The sequence below is a fragment of the Hevea brasiliensis genome, chromosome 17 (genome assembly GCF_030052815.1).
Source record: "Hevea brasiliensis isolate MT/VB/25A 57/8 chromosome 17, ASM3005281v1, whole genome shotgun sequence".
Taxonomy (NCBI): domain Eukaryota; kingdom Viridiplantae; phylum Streptophyta; class Magnoliopsida; order Malpighiales; family Euphorbiaceae; genus Hevea; species Hevea brasiliensis.
The window spans coordinates 9,097,856-9,122,605 of NC_079509.1; the positions used below are offsets into that span (position 1 = coordinate 9,097,856).

Genomic DNA, 24,750 nt, shown 5'->3' on the forward strand with positions numbered 1-24,750 from the left:
TTATCAACTGTATCTAATAATTGAATCAAACATCCCTAAATTCAAATTTTAATATAGTTATGATTTGAATTTTGGTTTTATTTATTTAATTTTTTGCACTTCGATTTTAATTTGATATAATTTCAATTCAAATTTTTATTCTTGAAGTAATTTTATGTATTTCGTAAAGATTTTGATATAATCTATTTAAATGGGCTTCCCAATTAAACTTACAATTACACAACACAAATCTCTTTTTTATAACATAGATGTAAAATCTGTTTAGCAATATTAATTATTCTAATAATTGTTAATTATTCTAAAAACTGTAAATTGTTTTACTAATCATTATATATTAATTGTTAGTTGTTAACTGATTTATAGTATAAATATTCAATAAAAATAGTTATTAAATTAGTTGTTAAGCGTAAAAATAATGTTATCGTCTTTAAATATTAATACAAATACTTATGCTTCTAGACAGTATAAATAAAAGAGGAAATATTTTTGGCCCTACTCAAAACAGTAAATAATACTATAAAAGCTAGGGTCGTAGTGGAACTCTCTAAAATCTCACTCACACTGCATCAAATGATAAATTGTCATCTGATGTATGGAATTAAGGATCCGATGGTTAAAATGTGAGGTAATGGCCTAAAATACTCATGATCTGTCGAGAAGAGTAAGCATAAAGAATGTTACTTACTCGAATAGTTTTTACCAGAAAATTATCGTTAGCAAGGTCAATCACCCTGTAATCATTGAATGGTTTCCATAAGGAACTGGATTCTAGAGCATAAACCTTTATAACCAATAGTTCTCCTACTAATCTCACCACAAGTGCATTCTTCCAAGGCCTGATCAAGCGTGACAAGGTAAATCTTCGTAATTGATTTTGTAACATCAGCCATAAAATCATTAGCATCTAACTTGAACTTGTTACTATCATGGATGTGAAACCTGTTTTCCTTATAGTAATCAACCGCATCATTAATTACCCAGTTCAACGTACCTCATAGTCATCTTCTAGCTCTTCACCCATGTCCTCATCCTGATCCACTTCCCCTGAGTCAAAATTACAGTCATCCTCTTCGCTGGTTTCCATCTCCATATCAACCTTTCCTTCTCGTCCCAGCAATAGCTAAACTTTTAAAGAAGGTTTCAACGTGACTCTTATTACCAACACCACAATTCCATGGAATGTATTAATTGCACTTCTAATATAATAATAATAAAACCAACACCACAATCCTTGAAATTACAGCCAATAAGTCGTCGTCGTCGTCATCAAGAATCAAAAGGGTCTAGTTCTACTCCATCATCAATTAATTTTGTCTTAGTTATACCAAACGAGATAGCATTATTCTTATTAAAATATCTTGCAAATTATTGAGGATCCAGTTAGTCCGCAACTACAAACTAATAATTAATTAACCACTAATCCTTAATTATTTCTTTTTATATGAGAAAAATTAAACGGATATCATACATTGAGCATTTATTTTTGAAAAAAATTAGTATATTTATAGCTGAAATTATTCAAATTCGAGAATTTAAGGTACCACTATGTACCAATCAAACTTGGTTTAATTGTGATTTAACAGACCCATTGACACGATTTTTGATTTTATGCTTTGGAGACATGCACATGCATAGATATAGTTATGGATATGATGAACTGGATAAATTTGGAAGGTGCAAGGTGATGGAAGCTAGTGATCAATAATTGGAAGACAAACTTGATTAACATATATGATATATCCTTAATCCGTACTTAATCAAGGTTGGTTAGTACTTATAATTAAAGGTTGATTATAATAAGAAAAAAAAAAACTACAAGAAGAAAATAGTTTAGGTGGTACGTAGCATATTGCTTGTATTTGTAATAAAATAAAATAAAGCCAAAAGTTAGGTGGTACATCGTTTTCTATAAATCAACTCAGCAGAAAGATGAAAAACTAGAAGGGAGTTGAAAGGTAGGATGAGATTGATACGTAGAAAAGATGATGGGTATAATAGAGAATATTTGTCATTTAGTTGGTATAATAATCTGATTAATTATTAGATATATTTAGAGTATTAAAAAATAATATTTTTTTTTATAAAAAATAAATTTTAAGATAAATTTAATATAATTGTGAGAGAAGACATGCATCCACCGTTATAATTTCCCCGTGAGCACTGCATGAACATGGGTGATGAAGGACGCCACGTGAATATTTTTATTTTTTTATGGGGAAGACAGAATTTTGGGTCTTTTCATGTTGAAAACATCCATACTCTTACTCTCCCATGCTTCTCCACGTGGCTCATCTCAACGGCTCCAAATGACACGATAAATTAATACCAGGCCAAGAAGAAATTCATTATTTTATTGTTTGTTAAATTAAATATTGGATGAGTTTTATATTATAAATTAAAGTTTAAAATATTAATATAAAAATTGAAATTAAAATATAATAAATAAAATTTATTTAAAAAAATGAAAATAAATTAACAAAAAATGCGAGCTTAAATAATAATTTGCTAGAGATGGGTGATTAAGATATTTATACAATAGCATGTTGATGGATATGCTTGATTAAAATGAGAAATGAGAATTGGTGAAGTGGGGCTTATTGATTAAATGTTTGGCAAACCATGGAGCACTAAGGATTAGGAGATGATCCATCAAAATCTGTTCCATTAATGGTTGATGTGAGAGTTCACCATAGGATAATTGGGGATTAATTAAATTTAATCAATATGTCATGCAAGCGTAAACAATAGGTGGCTGGGCACTCGTATTTTTCTTCAATTTTTGTTGCAGGATGAGGATGCTGTGAATGTCAATAAAATTGCTCTTAGATGTAACTTGATAGCACCCTCAACTTGCCTCTTTTCCTATTAGCAATCAATCACCTTAACTTAATGCATTGTCCCAATCAATTCCCTTCACAATCACATTAATTGTCAAGATTTTTTAACACTAATCACTAAGCTTGCTTTTTCCTTCAAAGGCAATGGATCTTTTCTTCGGGAGAGAGATTTAAACCCCAATTTCTGATTCACATTAAATGGCCCATTTCAAGTGTTGAAGATGTTTGAGGTGTTTGGAAATTTAGAATCATCCAGTCCCAGAACTCCCATGGCCCAAAGAGGGAAAAGTATTGTAACCCAGCATGATGGACTCCTGTACTCCACCAGGTCAGGTGATCAGGACAATGGCCTCAAGCCCTAAACTGCGCCTACGAAGCTACATGATAACTAGGCCTTGAGCATCAGGTATCCTCGTCACAGGCTCAAGAGATAGACGTAGAAACGGATTGAAGCATTCATGGCTAGTTATAGAAAATGAAAGAGAATAAACCTAATGCAGCAATTCGGTTAGAATTTTACTCAAAGTGGCAGTGCAGGTAACTTCTCAGAGCATCCAGTAAAGCCAAAAGGGTCTATGTAAATCGGTTGGTGATTAAAGAAATGAATGAACTTCAAGTAAAGTTTCATCATTCTTATTCATGTTGATTGCTTCGGGACATGGCATAACAAAACGATACCGGCTAAAATGCTCTATTATTGATAGGGGTGAGCGTTCGATTCAAACCGAATCGAATTAAATTATGAAAATCGAATTACATATTTTAAAAACCGAATCAAATCGAAATGAATAAAAAACTGAATCAAATCGAACCACTCTATTTCGGTTTGATTCGATTCAAATCGATCGATCTTGATTTTTAATTGATTTTTTCATTTAGACTTGATTTTTAAGTTACTTAGTCTAATTTGACTTTGATTAGAACCTAATAACCATTAATCAATGAAATTAAACAATTTATATATATATAATTAAATATAATTCATAAATTCCTCATAAAAATAAATCAATTCTAAAATCGATTCAGTTCGATTTGATTCTATTTGAATATATAAAATTACTATTGAGTTTGATTCAGTTTAACTATTTTTTTCCTCTTCAAGCCGAACCGAACCGAACTGAAATAACCTAAATTTTTATAATATAAAATCAAACTAAACCGATTGAATTTTAAAACCGAACCAATTGAATCAAATTGATTCAATTCAGTTTAGTTTTTCAGTTTGAACCAAAATCTGCTCAGCCCTAATCATTGATGGCTGTGTAAAGTAGTTTCATATACATCAGAAAATCCAAATGATACTTTTTCTAACAAAAAGGAAGAGAGACGGGAGAAAAAAAAAGTTGAAAGAAATTTGGCTATCCCTATCTGTACAGCGTAAAAAATGATTTGCATTTGACATTTTCTTAATTTGTTTCCCCGCAACATTATTAGATACGATCTGAAACCGTCTCTGAGATCAAATTGAACCATTGTTGCATAAGTTGTAACCAGAAATAAGGGAGCTAATAGCAAAGGCAATAAATGCTAGGAAAGCCATCGTGACTGAAGCACTAGCCATCTCTGTGAACTCATCTTTGCCCCATTTAGATTGCCAGGCATTAACTCGGGTGGCTGCTGATGAAGATGCTGATATCAGAAGATATGCTAATATCTGCCAGTTGAACCAACAATGCAAGTCTTCCTTTTAGGTACACAAAAATGTAAAATCATTTATTGTGCATACAATTACACTAGTTTTGTTTTAAATGGAAAATTCATCCCATAAACCCCAAAGACACCCTTCTACTGCAGTACTCATCTGTGAAATTGGTCAGAGGACAAGTAAAATGGACCTCCTGTCAACTATAAAATGTGGAAACATTATTGCCAAATTGGAAACCAGGAAAAATGGACATGAATTCAAATAGGTAAAGTTCCAGACTTGATCATCCACCCAAAACCTTCGTTGAGAAAAAGTATAAAATGATTCACAATTTAGACCTACAAGTTTCAATTGAAAGTTCAAGACATTTACCACTCTGCACCACATAGAAACCATTGTTCAAGTTCTACCAGCCAAATTATTGGCACTTCTACCAGCAATTCAAAAAGTTATACAATAGGAAAATTATCAGCCATGAGATGAAGGATTATTGCCTAACCCTTGAAATAGTCAAGTGGATGCTCATCCTACTCTAGAGATCACTAAGCTAGTACAAGAAGCAACACATTTCTCATCCAATTACCTCTGACATGGACCCTAGCTCTGAAGCAGTTAAACTCACATTTCATGTAAGACTAAATCACAAGTTACAATCCGATATTGACATATTTCTGCAAAAAGCTTACTTTCCTACAGCCTCTAGCAACATCACGAGACAATGACATGAACTGAACAGAACAACATCCCCAGACCCCAGGGGACATTACTAACACAGAATGCATGAAAAGTCAAATGGATAGTGAGTTTAAGTAACTTGCCTGATCCATGAAGAAATTGAAATGAAGGCAGACATGTTGGCGGATCACATGTTTGCCCACAACCAGATAGTGGACTAGATCATAAGCTTGGAATCCCGAATATACAAATGCAATAACATTCACAGAAAGGCAATACCTGTCATCAAATGAGTTGCATTCAGACAATCAAATCACTTCAAGAAAGAAGCATGGAGTGGAGTTGAACAAAATAACACATAAAAGAGGGTAAGAGGAATGAAATGATGAGAGGCTTTTTTTTTTTCTTCTGTAGGTGTGTGTGTGTGTTGGGGGGGGGGAGGGGGGGGTGTGGTTGGTGTTTAATCTCTATTCTCACATGCCTATTCAATTAAATTTCAATACACAGAAAAAGATATAGTGGAGCAAATATTACTTCTGTTATTCACCAAGGATTATAGTCTCATATCCATATAGCCCAAAATTTGAATAAATAACCATTGCTTTCATACCTATGGTCTTGGAAGACAATTACCACCCTACCAATCATTATTAATCAAATAATGGCAACAATAGTATCAAAGCAAGTAAACAGTGACTGAAGTAAGAATTTGTTTTTTTCCAGAAAATTTTGAAATTATTATATTATTTTACTAAAAAATTACATTAAGATGTCTATGCTTGTTCCTTTATTTTAATCAATTTCTTGTTAAATAGCTAGTTTGGAAAGGGATATAGTTAAAAAAAGTAGACTAAATGGCTGGAGAACTAAATACCACATTTGGAAATGTAAGCATCTTAAACAACCATGGAAGATTGCTCCAACTAAAAGAATCATTTGTGTGAACACACACACACCAAATGCATAATAGAGAATAAACACAAAATGACAATTTTTACGGTTCAATCATCATTCATCAACAACATTCAGAACATGCACATTTATTTAAGCTTTCCACGAGTGGACAGACCTGTATTCTCCGTATCGATCATAGGAATCGCCACTCCACCCCTGAGTCTTGTCAGCGGTCATAACCGAGAACGAAATCAAGCACAAGACGACCTCACTAATTCTGAACCCTAACTCAGTGACCTTCATCATATCCTCCCTCCTTGATCTCCACGACCCCACCACTGCCGATCTCCCATCAGGCTTCACCTTTCCCACGACCGGCGGCCCCTCCTCTCTCCTGTTAAACATCATTGCTGGATTCTGAGTCTGTGGCTGAGCCTTAGCCTGAGGATACGCAGCATTCTCCTGCGAAAGAGGGGACGGCTGCGGACTGCACTGAGTGAACTTATCGACAGCGACGATCGCTATGGAGTTCTCGACCTGTGGATACGTTCCCGGCGAGTTAACCGGGGAGACAAAGGAGTGGGGGGATTCGAAGTGAGAGTACGAATCGGAGTTGGAAGAGGGTGATCGTTTCATATTGCTTGGAATTTGAATTTTGGGTTTGGAATCGGTTTCCATGAATTTGATTTTGGGAAGTTGGGCGAGCATGAAAAAGAGAAAGCAGTAGGAGGCTGACTTTAACTTCATGTTTGAATTACTAGCGGGGACGATCACCACGTGGCATAGTGAAGTGCAGGGTTACGTTCTCCTGTACAAAGTTATATCTTCATTTAACATGAACAGCACCTTTAACTGGCCAATAGGACAAAAATATCTCTTTTTTATAACGTGGCAGTAAATTATTGGCTAAAAGAGAATGGAGATGCAATTGTATCCGCTTAAGAATTTTGCTCTTACTTAAGAGAATGAGATTGGATGCTACGCGGGAGAAAGAAATCTTACATTTCACATTTCTTCCTTTCATTTTTTTTTTTTTTTTTAAAGAGAGAGTCATTTTCATTCAGACTATCAAAAAGAACACTCAGAAGAAAAATAAGGCATATTCAAATCTCCAAATAAAGTAACTTTTAGAACACAAATTAGATCAAACATGTTGAGACTTGAAATTCAATGGATGGAGACTAAGGTGAAATCCAATGGGCAGTGGAGCGTTAGTCTAAACACCGATTACCACAGAGTTAATTTGGATGCCGAAAAGAAGAGAGAAGAGAAGAATAAGAAATGAGGAGGGAAAGAGTTATTGTCATGGGTGAGAATATCCTGTTGTATATCTAAATCTGATTTGAGAGAGGTTTTAAAGAGAGAAAGACGATCAATTTTTTGAATTACCAGGTTAACAACAGAGATAAAGCTAAGCAAGAAAAAGGAATAAACACAATTCTAACTAGGGCAAGCATTGCAGTAACCAAAAGTGAGAACTTCTTTAGCATTTCTTTATGGGTGGGATTTCTTATAAGGCTAGAGGCAGCAACCAGCAAGGCACAAGTTTCTTTCCCAACTTTATCATCTTCTTAGAGTGATCAAATTCCATACTATGCTTGGTGTCTATGAGAGGAAACCTATCTAATAGTGGACCTTGCTTCTCTCTCTCTGCCGAGTTCCTGCTTGACACATAAAAAGGCAGAAGAAAAGCATCCAATCTCTCTCTAAATCAAGAACCTTCTTTTTCCTCTGCAGCTAAATGTAACCTTAAATGACAGAAAGAAACGGCCAGTGTTTATTGCTTTGAAACTTTTGATGCCACCAGAAATTTCAATATCTACTTTCAACTGAAAAAGGAAGCCTTTAAGCTAGGAATTGTATAGTGACACAACAACGTCCATTTCTTTTTTCTAAACATAAATTGGCATTTCAATGTCAATGCTATCCAGCACTCAGTAACTATCTCTCAGTTCATTGTATAATCATATGCACACAAGCATCTGACACGGCAAAACATAATCTCGTACGAAAAAGGCTCATGATCATTCAATGAAAAAGTGTATTTATCATTAAGGGAAAACCCATTAAAAATAAGCAACTCGTAATCATCATGATCATGGACATGATAATTGTGGATGGAAGCACTAAGGTCCTATACAACCACAAGAAATCATGAGCCCCCGGTGAAGAAGACAGGTAATCAGAAATCTCATAGCATTACATCATTGTTTGGCAGGGAGAAAGAAAGCGCCACACCTCAAAAAACTGCAGTTGAATAACATTTCATACGCACTACATCGTGTTTATTAGTTTGATTACTTAACAAAGAAGATTTACACCAAAAGGAAAGAATTTATATATGAAAGGCATACAAGGAAAAATGCCCCTCATAAAAATAAAGTAATAAAATAAAATATAGTAAATACCTCACAAAGTGCGAAAAAACAGTCTGCATTTCTCAACACACAATATATACAAGTACTATCCCCACTATCAGATGCTTTATCTCTTGCCATATCAGAGTGGAGACAAAAATCAGTTTTAGTCTGGCAGTTTCAACCGGTTAAACAACACCAGGAAACTTTGCTCAGGAATAATGTAAAGGAAACCAAGATCTGCACCTTTGAAATATGGTCCAATGCCCTGAATAAATGAATAAATAAAAATAAATTTAGCCAAATTCATGATTAGGAATATGATGAGAAATGTTACTTAGCAAACTGCAAGAAGTTGAGATGGAGAAGCAGCAGAAAGAAATGTTAGTAGAAGCTGAAGAATTTTGTCACCTTCCCATTGAGTTGGAGAAGTTCACCATCAACCCATTGTGGATTTCGAAACCCAAATTCTGCTATTCTTCCTTGACCTTTGTAACTTGCAACCTGGATAAAATAGCCTTTTTTTACTAACCATTGCATTCACATTAAAGGTACAAGTTACAATGTGACCAAAACGATGCAGCCAACAAGTGATTTTAATATTCAAATGCAATTAAACTTGCATAACAGGCAAACTACATGCATTGCACATATGACTATGAAGGTGGGGTCAAATTCCATGCATTGTTTGCTTTGTTCACATTTCCAAGTAAAACATAAATGCAAATTCACAGTAAATTATGGTTATAAAGCAAAAAAGCAGAATACAGAAAAACATGCAAACAAACAAAAGATCTCCTGGCTTAATTTATGATTATATTCATATATATGTAATCCTATCTTCCTCAATATCTGCAAAAAGTGGATCACATCTGTCTCCACTTTGTAAGAGCTGTAAGATTTCTTAGAGAAGATTTGAAGTTTTCTGTTGTTTTTTCATAAGAAAGTAGTCCAGTCAAGGTGCAGATTTTCACAAGGAACTACTTGTTTATTGTTCATGGGATTTCTTGATTAGCAATAGGTCTATTATCTGTGAAATTTTGTGTCATAAAAGAAAAGCAAGAGACAACAGTAGACAACAACAATGGTCAATTTGAAGGAAAAGAAATAGCAAACAAACAAAATAGTTGAGAGAAAAAGAGAGAGAGAGAGAGAGAGAGAGTGATGCATGTGAAAGTATAGTTACCACTCCTAATTCATCTGGATACATTCCACGGTTAGAATTGCGACTTCCTCTCCCAATTTTGGCACGAAATGTTACCTAAATGTCACAAATGGTATATTTATTAGATGAATTTTCCATCACTTGCATGAACAATTTAAGCGAGCAGCATACCAAGAAATTTGTATGATGCAAACCTGGCCAGCAGGAACATTGAGATCCCCTGTTAGTTTCACTGCCTCTACATACTCAAAGAATTCCACATCTGAGGACTTGTCATCCACACCATTCCAATGACCAAACTTACGCCTCAATTGTACTACCTCTGTTCCATAAGGACCAAAAGCACCAACATATAGGCCTACACTTCAACCAAAAGGTTATACCATCAATAATATTAATTTCCCAACAAGTTATACCATCAACAATATTAATTTCCTATCAATTAAATCAAGAATGCCTCCCCATGCATAGGAGTGTAAATGAGCCGAGCCGAGCTGAGCTTTGAATAATTCAAACTCTACTCATTATATTTTTTTTCAAGCTCAAGCTTGGCTCGAGCTTTAACATTCAAGTACTAAGCTCAAGCTCGATCCGAGCTCGGCTCGTATCAAATTCATTTATAATATAAACGAATCAAATTCGAACTCCGCTCATTTATAATATAAATAAGTTAAACTCAAGCTCGAATTCGAGCTCGACTTAAGCTCTTTAATATTATTATATTAAAATAAAATTTAATTTAAATAAAAATAAACTAAAAATTAAATTAATTATAATTAAAAATATATTTAATCTTAATTAAAATAAATTTAAAATTGAAAAAAAGTACTAAGGAGCCCATTTGGGCCCCCATGTTGGCTTGCTTGCCAACCAACAAAAAGCATTTAAGTTGGAGGGGAGTGGCTTCCCTTTTATAAGGAAGCCACAACTCCCCCCACCCCTTTCTATCCAATGTCGGACAAGTCCCACATTTGGATTTTTGTTTTTTTTTTTTTAATTTACTAGCTTTTATTTCTAAATTTGAACTTACTTTTATTTTATATCAATAATACTACTATAAAAGCCTAATGGCACAATATAATGTATAATTAAAATTTTATTATATTTATTATTACATTTATAAATTTTAAAGGTTTTAATTTGATTAAAAATTATATTTACATTATACACACGCTTAATCTAATTTCATGGCTCTCAACTAAACTCAATAGTATTATGATTTAATTAAAAAGATTACCACGTGATATAAATTCAAGATATTATAGATATCAATATATTAATTATAATTATAATCAACTCAATTACATGTGCATAGATATACACATACACAATTTAATTTCATGATTCCTAATTAAACTCAATAATATTATGATTTAATTAAAAAGATTACTATGTGATATAAATACAAGATATTATATGATATCAATATATTAATGACAATTATAATAAACTCAATTACATATATGTATATATATACACACACATAATTTAATTTCATAGCTCTTAACTAAACTCAATAGTATTATGATTTAAATTTAATATATTAACAATTTAACTTTTAGGGAATAAGTGGACAATATTAAGTAGGAAAAGATTTAAGAGAGAGATTTTTAAAGGATGCATAAAGAGAAAGTGCTTAGAAAGAGAGGAGAATAATAATAATGGATAGATAGCTTAGTACTAAAATTGAATATTAATCTTTTAAAGGTTTAAAGCTCACATAATCTAATTTCATGACTCTTAACTAAACTCAATAATATTATGATTTAAATTTAATATATTAATAATTTAATTTTTAAGGAATAAATGGACAATTTTAAGTGGGAAAAGATTGAAGAGAGAGAAATTTATAAAGGATACCTAAAGAGAAAGTGCTTAGAAATAAAGGAGAATAATAATAATGGATGGATAGTTTAGTATTAAAATTGAATATTAATATTTTAAAAGTTTAAAGTTCACATAAAAGAAAACTAGTCAAAGAGATTGAAAGAAAGATTACATATAAAGAGAAAGTAATAATAATTGTTGGATATTTTAGTGTTAATTTTGAAACTTAATCTTTTAAAAGTTCAAAATCTTAATAGAAAAGGAAGAGAGGAAGAAAGATATGCTTCATGTTTCAAATCACACCAACACCAAAAGTATGTAAATTTAATTTCTTTAGTAATTTAATATAGATAAAATAGTTCACAATAATTTTTATGTATTTAATATATAATATTCTAAATTTATTCTCATATAAAAATTAACTTATTTTTGTAAAAAAAATAAATCTAAAGCACAAATAACTATATAATTATAAATATATTTTATATATTGTTTATATCATATTTTTAAATAATATATTATTTTAAAAATAATTATTAATAAAATAAATATATTTATAACATTATAAAATTACGATAACTAATATAAATGCTTTTACAAACGAGCCTACAAATGAGCCTATAAACAAGCCTACAAATGAGCCTACTCACAAACCTATTTAACAAGCTAGCTCACAAGCTTATTTAACGAGCCAGCTCGCAAATCTATTAAACGAGCAAACTTGCGAACCTATAATCGAGCCGAGCTGATGCTCGAGCTCGACTCAAATACTGTTGAGCTAAAGTTTGGCTCGTTTATTAAATGAACTTAAAATTCGAGCTCGAGCTCGACTTGTTTGGAAAACGAGTCAAACTGAGCTAAGCTTTTATCGAGCCAAATCGCGAGTAGCTTACGAGCGGTTTGATTTATTTACACCCCTACCCATGCACAATGAACCCCACTTTGCAAGGGTCAAAGTCCATCAAGGAAAGTGGGAAAAAAAGAAATGTAATAAACTGACTGACCATCAAATGGATCAAAATTGTTATTGGATGTGGTAATTCTACTGAAATTTGTATACTTGGATAAACGGCTTTGCTTCTGTGCTTGACTAACAGCGAGTTTGACAATTTCACGCACATCTCTTGAAACCTGACATAAAAAATGATTAATCAACTTCTTGTTGAGAAAAACATACTCTTGAAAAAAAGTAGCAGGATGTTATGTACAACTTTCGGGGACCAAGGCTAGAACAGCGACTGACTATTGCAAAGATTTTAACATACATATAGTCACCAGATTTTGATTATAAATCAAACATGTTGAAATTTGACCCAACACAATAGCACTGATAAGAAACAAAGAAAACACACAACAGGGAAGGTTTTTTTGCTTGACATCAAAAGCAAAGAATAAATAAAAATCAGGGGTCTGACAATAACCATGTTCTGTTAAAAGTGTGTTTGAAAATATTAAATGGAAGATGTAAAATAATTAAATCAACTACCTGAATGTGGTGGATTGATTTTAATTAAACCTCACCTTTGAAGACACTTTATCAGCACTCCAAAATGCCTTTGCAACATCTGGAGGCATCAGCTCAGAAATACCTTTAGCTGCTATAGCTGCCACTTTTATCCTGGATGCTTTACTTTCTTTACTGTCATAATCTAGACTTTTCTCAGGAATATGTAATACAAAAGAATCTCTATCCATATCATTAATATCGGCCGGTAAACGCACATACTCATCCTTATTAGCAGTGTCCTCGTCATTATGTACAACTCCACCAATAAAAAGCTTCATATCTAAATCTTTTGCATCTTCTGAGGGATCACTACCACCTTCCAGGGAAGCGCCATCAGGCTGAATTTCTTCCAACTTAACAGTTTCGTCTTCAGAATTCTCACTAGAAGTTGTCTGCTCTTCATCTTCTTGCATCAGTTGCTTCACAGAATCATTATCCTCTATCACTTCCTTCGTAGCGTCAATGTTCATGACTTTTATTTTCAGCCCTGGAATCTTATCTTTAAGAAAATTTATCACGCTTTTTATTCCTTCCTCAGTTGCCCCCTCAATATTTATACCCTTCTCCTCACTTCTCTCTGCCTTGACTTCATTTCTCTGAACATCTATTGCAGAAGCCTTCTCAACTTCAGAAGTGGATGGACTTTTACCAGATTTAGAAGGTGAACTTGTGGAGTTTGTTGAAACTCCTTTAGCTCGCCGCAGACATACGACCTGTTAACAGATGCAACATCGGAAATAACTCACACTGCAATAGAAAATTTGGGAGGAACAAGGATTCAAGAGAAGAAATTTTCCTTTAAAGATGCCACGAGGTAGGGAGACTAAGAATGGCCAGAATAAAAATCATATCTAAAGTAAATAATATTAGCACCTTTATGGCTCTATCAGATCTTTACAGCTGGAAATTCTCAAAATGTGTTTTGTGAATTTGATATTACGTTTAGATGTACTCATTGAATGACACCAGAGTCTTTCAGAGATATGTATGCATGCACATATATATCCAACAAGGGAAAAGGACAAGTGCAGAGCAGATGTTGGTTGCTTGTCTATAATTGATTGAACACCTGCTATTTTTCTGTACATACCCGATGTTACAAGACAACACCAACAAAACAGAAGCTACAAAAAAACTTTAGCAATGATTCTTTGCTTTAGAGCGTTGGTTGCAGGAAATAGGAAAAATAAGATAAGGAAACAGCCAGTAATAAGAACGACCAGAAAAACCCTCAACTAACATACAGGGAATTCATTAAATGAATAATAATGAACATTGGAAGACCTCCAAACTGAGGGTAGAAATAATGCCAAAACTATTTAGTCTTTAATACAATGAATATGAGTTAAAAGGATGAAATTGGTCATACTAATGTACTGACCAAGACAATTAAATGCATTATCTAAAATCTATCCAGTGTCATCCTTCAACCCTTATGCATTTCCTCTGTACTTGATAACTGGGAAACTTAAATGAGCTATATCCTAAAAGAGTATTTGAGGCTTACCTGCATAACATAACTTTTTTCTGCATCTTTAACCACAAAAATTTCAAACAATGGAGTTCCAGGAGATCCAGTGACCAACTGCCTGTAGCAAACAGTATTTATCAGCTCTTCCCACTGAATGAAACAATAATAAAAGCCACAAAGATTATCACCTTGGACTGTAACTCCTTCCGACAAATCTGCCCACTCCAGGAGTTATTCGTACCAGTCTACCAAAGGGATCATCAGAATCAGTTGAGTAGCCCACCCACCAACCTACCTGTTAACAGAAAAATGAAAAAATTTGATCAAACCTCAAAACCTAGGATAGATTAGCGTATGTTTGATATAATGTAATCATTCAATTGAACTTATCCAAGTCTGTCAGTGACATTACCAGCAACAGTCATGGTGTCCTAAATTTTTGGAAAAAATGCAAGACAATTCAAATTTAACTCACTTCCATGCTAATCCAACAAGTTTCCACTGGCTGTGTCAGTTCAATAGAGGTCAAGTTGCAAGATACAAGCTTTTACCATACAGTAAAAAGGTGCTGGTCATAGTTTATAGGCAAGCATGCCAGGCAAAACACAGTTGATATGCACTGGAAGCTCACAAAAAGCACCCAGTCCTTAGTTATTGATTAAACATAAAAACACAGAAAAGTTGTGCCTATGGAAAAGGGAGTTTGAACAAGTTGTGGGGCCAAAGTAGAATCACAACATTTTATCAAACCAGCAACTCTCCTCTAAATTGTGGGGCCTTAATCACCTTATGCTATATATATTATCGATCTTTGCCTTTCTGCCTTACTGGCCAAGAAAGCAAATCAAGAATTTCATTAAAAACTTCAAAGCAGGTAACAATTAAATGGAAAAATAAGAACAAAGTGAGTAGGGGCTATGCTAAATACCAATCCACTGCCCGTATATTTACACAATCTTGAAGCATCATGGTACCGTTCTTCATCTATTGCATTCTGCAGATTAAGCAAAGGTTAGATTCATGCAGGTCCAAGAAAAACTTAGAAAATTCCTATATCCACACTTGTAGGGACTCTAACCTGCAACTCGGACATTAGTTCAGCAATACTATCCTTGGAAGTGGCTTTTGCAATGGCCATTTTCAATTTTGCAGCTTCTTCGAAATCTTCCTTCTCAATTGCATCTTCAAGTTGGAACTATAGATCAGCATTTCATTAGTTAAAAATGAATATGCAATATGCAACTTGATCTTCTAATGGAAAGAACTTAATCTAAAATAGATAGACCTCAATAATACTCGAATCTATATTCACAATTCATTAAACAGGTATAATTCTTGCATAATTGTTCGATTGAAACAATTACTGAAATTGTCAAAAGCCAATTAATTTGTGAGATTTCAGAATCTACTGAAATATGTGAGGTGATCAGTCAAATTGGATAAATTACACTGATACTGACTCAATGAAGATATGCAGTTTTCGATCGCAAACAGTCAAAATCCTTTCATTTTCTTTGCGGCTCCAAAAGGTCAAAGTATCAAGCCATATAAAACTTACTACTTAGCCTCTTCTCCCACTTTAAAATAATAATAATATAAAACAAAATATTCCATGCATAGGCGATAACATTTAGGCAATTGCATAGCAGTAGGAAAAGACAATTTTCGCTTTGGCAAAAAGAAGGGAATTGTATCCCAATTTCTGTCTGGATGAAGAATATTCCCAGGAGAAAAAAAAAGAAAGAGAATCCACCATTTAAAGAAACAATCCAAAAATAACCCAAATAAAAAAAAAAGGTACCTTGAGAACAGAAGCAAAACTCTCAGCTTGTTCAATCTCAGAGAAATGGCGACTCCATCTATTCCAATCCCAGTCCAACGAATAACTGGCAGAACCACTACTGTTAGCGTTGTTGTTACTGTTAGTACAACTGCAACAATGGAAATTAGAGTACTTGCGGTTCTTATTTGGAAAGAAAGAATGCATCTTGTTCTTGTTGGCACGATAATCGTGAAGAGCAGTGTAGCCCCAACCAAAAACAAAGCTGCAATTGATGGATTTCTTGGCAGAGAAATCTAAGCAACAAAAGGGACTGAGGTGGAGCACAGTTGCGGTAGCTTGCCCCATCCCCCATATATTTAGCGCTGTCATCGGTCTCTCTGGATAAGGGTTTTCTCAATCTGGTATGGTAAGAGTGGCGTTTCTGTTTGAGAAAAAATATTATACTTGGAGGATAAAACTTTCAGTGGCCAAGTGGAAGAATATCCTGACACAGTCTGACTCAGTTGCCCAATTTTATAAATTTTTTATCATACAAGTCGGCTCAGTCCAATTGACCCGATTTCTGCTTTAAATTAAAAATTAAAATTATATAAAAAATAATTTAAACTGAATTAATTATAATTATTATAAATTTAAATAAATTATTTTATTTTAAATTAAATTGAATTTTAAAATTAATTAAAAAATATTAACCATTAAACCATCATTTCAGGCCAAAAATGGGCCTTGGTGGGTACTACAATTCATGTTCCAGAAAAAAAAAAAAAAAAAAAAAAAAAAAAATATATATATATATATATATATATATATATATATATATATATCCCACTTTGGATTAGTTTTTAATATTTGTATGATTACTATTTTAATATCATTTCTATCAACACCATTAAAGTGGTTTTTTTTTTCTTAAGGTTTAGGGAAATAGAGAAATATTATTAGGAGATCATTAAATTGATCCTCAATAACTGTTACATGACATCAAATAACAGTTAACGATTCAGTTGCATTGCTATGGAGAGTCAAAGGTCGAAATCTAAGAGTCAACTTGCAAGTGTCCAAGGATGCATTAAATGGTTGCTTCCTTTTCACAGCACTAAAATGGGTGGCCCAAAAAGGATTAAAAGGACACCATATGTTTGTTATTTTGATTTGCATGGATTTATCTGCCTAAAATACCGAATCTTGGTTTTGATGACATCGATCCAACACCACAAAAATTATTATCTTATAAGAAAAAAATTCCATTTGGAATTCGTAAACAATCTAACCATTTACTCCTGCAAAATGCGAGATAGATGAGATTTTCCCCAATAAAGACTATTCTATGGACCTAGTAGGCTAAAGAGTAATATAATTGTTTATTAACAAAAGACGCGTCAATGAAGCTCAAAACATTTTTCACATCTTCCAGCGTCCAACGTTCCCCTTGCCAACTACCGCACCATGAAAGAAAGAAACATTCGGAACTGCACAAGCAAACTGTTGGGAGTGATTTTTCTCTTCGTAGAAGTGTGAAATCAGTACAGTGATTAGACGACCGGGGACAAACATGACTTAGATTTTCTCTCCGTTGGATAAATAAAAAAAAAGTTAAGTATATATATCATTACGGATTTTTCTGTTCATAAGCCTTACATGAATGAGTTGTATTGCCGTCAAGGAGTATTCTTTCTTGTACAAGGTCAGAAATTGGTTAAGAGACTAGTGTTGAGGTGGGGAGGACTCACCAACAAGCATGCTTCCAATTGAGGAAACTGGCTCCACACCTGTTGCTACTCTAGTTGCCAAAACTGCATTTCCATTCTCCACAGCTTCCAAATCAACATCTACATAGCTGGAAGCCCCTGTATTCTCTGTACGCACTGGTCGGAGCAGACCCTGCAATCTCAACAGATTGCTCTGGCTTGAAGGTTGGGTTCTCACATATCTGGAGGTTGTTACAACAGTTGCAGGGGGCCGTTCAGAGTCAGTACGAAGATTGGATAAGGCGCTAAGATCAAGGTTTGGGAAAACTGAGCAACGGCACCGTGGACATTTCACATTCAGACGAAGCCACTCGTCAATGCATTCTACATGGAAATTATGTGCACAAGGCATGCCACGGACCTGCATCATTACTAGTCAGAAAGTTCCACTGAATTATATTATTAACAATATTACGATTGGAACTTATTATTCATGAGTTTCTTTGTACAGGATTCTAATGGCTCAATTGTCTGATTCCCCCACTTCAGATAGCCTAAGCCATTTATAGCAGTTATATGTCTAGCATTTCAAATAGTATATAATAAAGAGACATAGGAAATAGGTTGCACAAGTAGCAGCAGAGATGATTGTCAAGGAAGCCACTGCTATCCCTGGCCCTCATTATCCCATTATTTCTAAGAAGCTTCCCTATCCTCAACAGTCAGCACCAGTACGCCAACCCAAACGCCATGCCCCCACTCTCTTTCTTTTTCTATAGCTTTAGGTTCTAGCTCTGCCACCATCATAAGGTTAACTATCAGCACTAAACCTCCATTGTTATGAACAAAAGTTTTTATAATGATAACTTTTCGAGTCAATCCTTAATATTGTCATAGATGGACCCAAATGGCACAGTAGGACTAAATAAAAAAAAAAAAAAACTTTTTCTGTTGAGCAAAAGCTCTTTTTTATTTTTTATTTATATTTGTATATATTTCTTTTGGAGGGATTACAAAATACAAAGAAAAATTTCTTTCACAATGATGACTAGTCTAGAGTATGACATAAAACTAAAAAATTTTTTTAAATAAGCAATATATAATTAAGGATAATAAAAACATTGCGTATGATTGAGCAGTCATTTGAGAATGAAATATTTACCTCATTCCCTACATGGAACTCTTCTAGGCAGATGGGACATTCACTGCAGTCAGTTGGAACAGCCTTTAACCGGAACTTTGGAAGTTCCTGAATGAGTGCCTCCACTGCTTCTCTCTATGAAAAACCAAAACAAAGATGTCAGCCATCAGACTTAAGAATGGACAAAACCTGTGTCACTCATACTATCTAAATATAGAAGGAAGTAAATGAAGAGCATTAAAAGTACATGACCTCAAGGTACACTAAAATAGTACAATAACAAATGAATACCTGGATGAAACAAAACTACCCCAATTTTATCAGAGATGGCATGACCACAAGAACAGATTGAGAGAGGACAGACAAAATGAGAGAGAGAGAGAGAGAGAGAATCTTATCTTCCTATATTTAATCGATTTATAATCACCAAGGAGACAAGTCCCTATTTTCCAAATCATATTAACTAGATATTGTTTCCCATTCCGATGCTAATCCATGCTTTTCAACCCAGTACTTTTAACATCAGTCCATGAACTCACTCCATTTAACTACCAGTGAGTTGTAGCTTTGAATACTGACAGTGAGGAAATTCTAAAACGTGGACTTGAAAGCCATTCACTACCCTAGCTTTCATCTCTTATAGTCAAATTCAGAGAAACCCTGAAATTACAAATGGGCAAATCCTCCATCACATTTTACAGTCAATGTACAAAAACAATTAGGTGTCATACTCCTAAATGAAGAAAACAACCGTCAATTCTATTTCTTGCCCATAATGGTAACAAGCACTCACCTGAGTAGGAGTCAGGTAAAGTCCAGGATGGTATGCCGCGGCATCTTGTCCCATGCCCCTCATTTCTTGACCAGCAGCTTCAAATGCCCAATCTGGTACTCGGATCATGTCAACCAAAACCTGGATTATAATATGTAAGGTAATTGAGGGAACCAGCAAAAAACAGTAACAAATATCAAGTATTTCATATGAAAGAAGTGTTACCCCATATTCTGAAATAGGAATTCCTTGTTGAGCACGTAATAGGTGCGCTTGTCTTCGTGTAAGCCACTATGAAAGAACTCAAAAACAAGGGTAAGAAAGGGCATGAGCTGTAAGAAAGCATCAAGAAGCTATATTTTCCGGATAGGCAGGGTGAAAATACATATGCAAAGATAAGGAAAAAGATAGAAAAGAGATCTAATGAGCTCTCCCTTATTTCATAGTTCAAGATTAAGCTTAAGTCTAATGACCGGTGTGGTGCTGGACAAGAAGCAGAAGGTGCTATGCTAACCTTTCCCATGGACATGCAAGCAATACAAAGGAGTCCACAGTAGCTGAAAAGCAACCAAATAATAAAACCCCATTTCCGACCTTCTTCTGGCAACTGCAAGAAGTTAAACATATCATCTCCTCTGTAAGCATGCTCTCAATGATCACTCTGAAAAAGAAAAAAAGGAAAAAATGTTCTCACTGATGACAATGCTCTCAAAAAATGAGGAATCAGCGAAGAACTTACACAATTTCTTGCAGTCATGAACCAGAGTGTACCAATTATAGTCCAAGCCCAAAGAAAAGGATAGAGTAGCAAAGAAAGAATTGAAAGGACCACTATTCTTCCACAAAAACGAGCATACTGCTGCTGCCACCCAAAATCCCTAAAAGCATGTAAGAATAAAGAAAAGGGGACAACTTATTAAAACAATTCCTTAACCTGGCCAAATTGACTATCAGAAGAGGGAAACAAAATTGCTTAATTACAAAGTTCAATTTCTTTATGCAAGAGTTCACTGACGTGAGAACAGGATTCCATAATAAAAAGGCAACAAATTCTACAGCTACTTGATGGCATATCCTTTGAGATGTTAGCCTTTATGCACTCAAATAAAATTAGACCACTTTCACATAATCCTTTTATTGAGAAATGAAAGACAAAGTAGGAGTTGATCTAATCCTACAACTTCATTACAGAAATAGATAGTAAGAAGCAGTGTTGTTAAAGGCGCTCCGAGGAGCCGGGCGAGGCGAGGCGACCCTCTAGTGCCTCGCCTGGTTCCGCCTAGCCTGGGTTGCATGAGGCAACCACCTAGGAGAGAGATGCACCGGGCGTGAGGCTAGGGAGGTGACGCCTCTGTCACATAATGTTTATTTTATTTTTTTTTATTCATTCTTTAAACTACAAGAGTTAAAAATCCTAAAGAGGAGACTCTCATTTCACCCAATGACTCCACGGTTGCTTGGAAAAGGGAAAGAAGAACAACCCAAGGAATAAGGTATGTCTCTCTCTCATCCTTCCTCTCTTTCTCTCCTTTGCTTCTTCCTTCCTCTCTCTCTCCTCTGCTTCTTCCTCCCTCTCTCTCCTCTCCTCTCTTCTTCAATTCTTCCCTTCTCTCAAGTCTGTCGCAACACCCATGTTTTTCTTCTTTTCTTTTTAACTTTTTTTTTTCTCTTCTCTGCTCCTTCTCTCTTCTTCTATTCTTTCTTCTCTCACAGTTACGCCATTTTTAATCCATCCGCAGCACTTATTTTCCTGCATTCTTTCTCCCTTTTTGCTTTTTTTTTCCCCTCTTCTCTCCTCCTTCTCTCTTCTTCTACGCTTTCTTCTCTCACAGTCATGCCATTTTTAATTACCCAGTAGCAGCACTTTTTTTTTTTTAATTTATTGTTTCATTGTTTATTATATGGGCATTGTGATATGTATTTTTTAGATGTATATTGTCAATTTTGATATCCTTTTTCTTAAATGAGTATTGTGATATGTTAGATTGAGGTGTGTATTTGCAAAAGGTTATTTAATTTTGAAATTAGGTCCTATTAATTGGGGACTTGAAGCATGGGTAATTGTCAATTGTGATATGTTTTTTATTAAATGGGTAATGTAATATGTTAGATTGAGGTGTGTTATGTATTTGCAAATGGTTACTTGATTTTTAAATGGTTAATGTTCTAATAATTGGAGGTGTGATATGCTTTTTAATATGCTTTTTTTTCTTCTTAAACTAGTTAAAGGCATGAATTTTTATATTAAAAGTATATATATATAATTTAGGCAATTTAGGTTATCGGGCTGCGCTTCAAAAAGGCCCTCGACTCGAGTCTTGCCTATAGGGTAGCCTATCGCCTTAGTGTCACCTTTCGCCTTAATAACACTCTTAAAAAGTATAAGATAGGAGGCCTTACAAACCCATTCCAGCGGCAAGTCCATTGTCTATGAACATCAAGAGGCGAAAAACAAAAACAGCAGTGTAATCAACCTGAAGCAGTAAAGATAGAGATGAGGTTATTGTCAGTAAGGTGTAAACCCCAATGAAAAGAAAATATTCAGTTAAGTCAATAAGTCAGATATAGAGACTCACCACAATCCATATGTGCAACGGGTATGTGCAAAGATGATATCTTTTCCAATTGATTGCAACAATGATTCTATGTAAGATTGTAAAGGGAATGCACGCATAAACATTATCTTTTCATTTGTCTTAGACTGATAATAAAGTTAAAATGCAATCTCAATGATAATTGAATTTCAGAAAATGAAAAAGATCACACAAACTAATCGATGCAATATGGTTGTTAATCTTAACAGACTCGATTTATGACCTTTTAAATCCATGCAGAATGTGGTAAAGTAACAGTTTTTTCAACAATCAAAACAAGTCAGTATAGGTCTACACTGAAAATCAAAACACGGACATCCAAAATAAAGGACGCAAACTACAGAAAATATGAACCAAATCAACATTCTAAAGAGTTAGTGTAAAAATTAGTCACAACAAATTTGAAAAAACAAAAACCAAATTGTCCAACACTGCCAAAGAAAAAGAAATCGAATGCCCTAAATCAGTTACGAAAGAAACCATCCAAAAAACCCAACAAGTGAATTGTAAAATGCCAAAAAAAGGATACAGATTTGTGGCCAGCATCGACAACAAGAAGCCATCGTACCTGCAACAACCCAGTCCCGCATAAAAAAGTAGTAGGAGGAGGAGGAGGAGGAAGAAGAGAAGAAGAGACAAAACGCAGCAATCTGATGCATAAAGAAGGAAGGATAGGAGCTGACCACTTGAAATCGACGCCTCTGATAGCCATAAATGGAAAACCCTAAAGGACTTAGACTGACACCAAGAACTGCATCCTCATTCCAATCATCACATGAAACTGCTCCGAATCCGATGCCCCCGAAACGAATCCAAATCTTTCATGTATCGGTTTCGTTTTACGTAGTTAGTTGAACCAGAAGCAAAGAGAGAAGGATGCTACGGAGAGAACGAGGCTTTTGTTTGAAGCAGAGACAGATAGTAGAGGGATGAAGTGAAGCAGAGGAAAAAGATCGGTGGGGCTCCGAATAACGCAAGTCATTGCTTCATTAATTGACAGCGTTAATTGACAGCGTTACGTGCGGGCCTTGTTTAATCTGCAGATTGCAAAGGCATTGTACTTGGGAACAATAATAATAATAATAATTTGATAAAATTATTATTTAATTCATTTTATTTTCAAAATTAAATTAAGTAATTTTTTTATTTTTTTATTTTGTATACTCACTAATCCTTTCATTTAGTTAAATTATTTTTTTTAGTATATATATAAAAAAGAGAGAAATTAATATTATAAAATTAAATAATTTAAATTTTAAAAATAGATGGACTATATCTATTTTTAAAATAGGTTAAATCATTAAAAAAAATTAAAACTTTACAAGTTTTTCCAGTTTTATTAAAATTTTTAATTTTATTAATTTAATTACGAAATTTCACATTAATTTTAATTTTAATAATTAGTTTAATTAGATAATTTAATTAATAAAAATAATTTAAATATATGTCAATATTATTAGTATTAGACAATCATTTTAATTTGTTATCATGTTAATAATTATTCTCAAATAAATTAAATAAAAATATTATTTTATTAAATTAAATACTTATTATTTTGAAGTTATAATTAAATTTAATTTAGTTGTATTATTTATTAATATATTATATTTAAATATTTGAATTTTTTTATTTGTTATAATTTAAATTGGAGATAAAATATGAAAAATATGTAAATTAAAGTATAATAAAAAGGGAAAAATAAAATTAAAATAATAATATTAGATATATTATTGAATTATTATATTTTATATCAATAAAAAGTTTTTTAAAATTAATGAAAATATTAAAATTATTAAATAAATTAATAAAATTAAATAGATTAACTAAAATTGATATGTATAAATAAAAATATTTAAATAATTTATCAATTAATAAATTTAATTAATAATTTATCAGTTGATAAGTTTAATTATTTTTAATTGCACATATTGCTAAAATTAAAAATAATATAAAAAGTTTATAATTAAATTGATAAAATTAAAAGATTGAATTAAAATTTGATAAATGTTTTTATTTTTTTTTCTTTTAGCCTTTTATTTTATCACATTCTCCGTTGATTCTATCATTTTTACATCTCTAGATACATTATCTCTTTGTATATGGAAATCCGAAACCCTAATAATCCATCCATCAACAACTATAGCAATCTTTCTGTAACACTCTTGATTTTTAAATTTATTATTTTATAGATAATTATTAACATTTTATTTTATTTAAATTTTGAAAAAATTATTTGAAATTTTTTGAATTTTTGAAATATAGTTTGATTTTTCAAAAATATAAAATTTTGATAATTTTTAAAAATTTATTTAAAAACCAGGTGGCAAAACTATAAATATATTTAAACTCTATGAATTTTTTTGAGTTTTCTGAAATTTTTTTGGATTTTTTGGG

General features: G+C 33.3%; 3 protein-coding genes across 5 annotated transcripts; all 3 read right to left on the reverse strand.

The window, feature by feature from the left end:
* Positions 1-3,999: 3,999 nt before the first annotated feature.
* Positions 4,000-6,743, reverse strand: LOC110643402 (CASP-like protein 4A2). Of its 3 annotated transcripts, none has more exons than XM_021795764.2 (3): positions 6,227-6,743; positions 5,301-5,436; positions 4,000-4,491 (listed from the first exon to the last, which is right to left on the reverse strand). In XM_021795764.2, exons 1-3 carry the CDS (start codon positions 6,727-6,729, stop codon positions 4,297-4,299), a joined length of 834 nt encoding a protein of 277 aa, XP_021651456.2. In that variant the 5' UTR covers positions 6,730-6,743; the 3' UTR covers positions 4,000-4,296. The 3 variants fall into 3 exon arrangements, with proteins under 3 accessions (XP_021651456.2, XP_057995100.1, XP_021651457.2); XM_058139117.1 differs by having other exon boundaries at positions 4,000-4,521; XM_021795765.2 differs by having other exon boundaries at positions 4,346-4,682.
* A 1,547-nt stretch (positions 6,744-8,290) lies between these two features.
* Positions 8,291-16,614, reverse strand: LOC110643401 (protein EXECUTER 2, chloroplastic). Its single transcript, XM_021795763.2, has 11 exons — positions 16,180-16,614; positions 15,457-15,573; positions 15,307-15,372; positions 14,567-14,673; positions 14,415-14,496; positions 12,922-13,620; positions 12,405-12,531; positions 9,768-9,931; positions 9,595-9,669; positions 8,820-8,912; positions 8,291-8,676 (listed from the first exon to the last, which is right to left on the reverse strand). The coding sequence occupies exons 1-11, from the start codon at positions 16,528-16,530 to the stop codon at positions 8,575-8,577; spliced, it is 1,983 nt and encodes a 660-aa protein (XP_021651455.2). The 5' UTR covers positions 16,531-16,614; the 3' UTR covers positions 8,291-8,574.
* Positions 16,615-17,631: 1,017 nt separating this feature from the next.
* On the reverse strand, positions 17,632-23,353 carry LOC110643406 (E3 ubiquitin-protein ligase SIS3). Its single transcript, XM_021795770.2, has 10 exons — positions 23,040-23,353; positions 22,886-22,924; positions 22,339-22,405; positions 22,163-22,236; positions 20,502-20,640; positions 20,277-20,369; positions 19,988-20,053; positions 19,784-19,903; positions 19,012-19,125; positions 17,632-18,270 (listed from the first exon to the last, which is right to left on the reverse strand). The coding sequence occupies exons 1-10, from the start codon at positions 23,066-23,068 to the stop codon at positions 17,866-17,868; spliced, it is 1,146 nt and encodes a 381-aa protein (XP_021651462.2). The 5' UTR covers positions 23,069-23,353; the 3' UTR covers positions 17,632-17,865.
* Between the last annotated feature and the right edge of the window lie 1,397 nt (positions 23,354-24,750).

Coding starts and splice junctions, on each gene's coding strand:
- LOC110643406 (XM_021795770.2), bottom strand. CDS start 23,068: ATGGCTATCAGAGGCGTCGATTTCAAGTG. Junction 19,904..19,987: donor TTCCTATTTCAGAATATGGG/GTAACACTTCTT, acceptor ATTATAATCCAG/GTTTTGGTTGACATGATCCG. Junction 19,126..19,783: donor TTTACCTGACTCCTACTCAG/GTGAGTGCTTGT, acceptor GGTTTTTCATAG/AGAGAAGCAGTGGAGGCACT.
- LOC110643401 (XM_021795763.2), bottom strand. CDS start 16,530: ATGACAGCGCTAAATATATGGGGGATGGGGCAAGCTACCGCAACTGTG. Junction 13,621..14,414: donor AAAAAAGTTATGTTATGCAG/GTAAGCCTCAAA, acceptor ATCTGTTAACAG/GTCGTATGTCTGCGGCGAGC. Junction 9,670..9,767: donor TCAATGTTCCTGCTGGCCAG/GTTTGCATCATA, acceptor TGTGACATTTAG/GTAACATTTCGTGCCAAAAT.
- LOC110643402 (XM_058139117.1), bottom strand. CDS start 6,729: ATGGAAACCGATTCCAAACCCAAAATTCAAATTCCAAGCAATATGAAA. Junction 5,437..6,226: donor GATCGATACGGAGAATACAG/GTCTGTCCACTC, acceptor ATTTGATGACAG/GTATTGCCTTTCTGTGAATG. Junction 4,522..5,300: donor TCAATTTCTTCATGGATCAG/GCAAGTTACTTA, acceptor TGTACCTAAAAG/GAAGACTTGCATTGTTGGTT.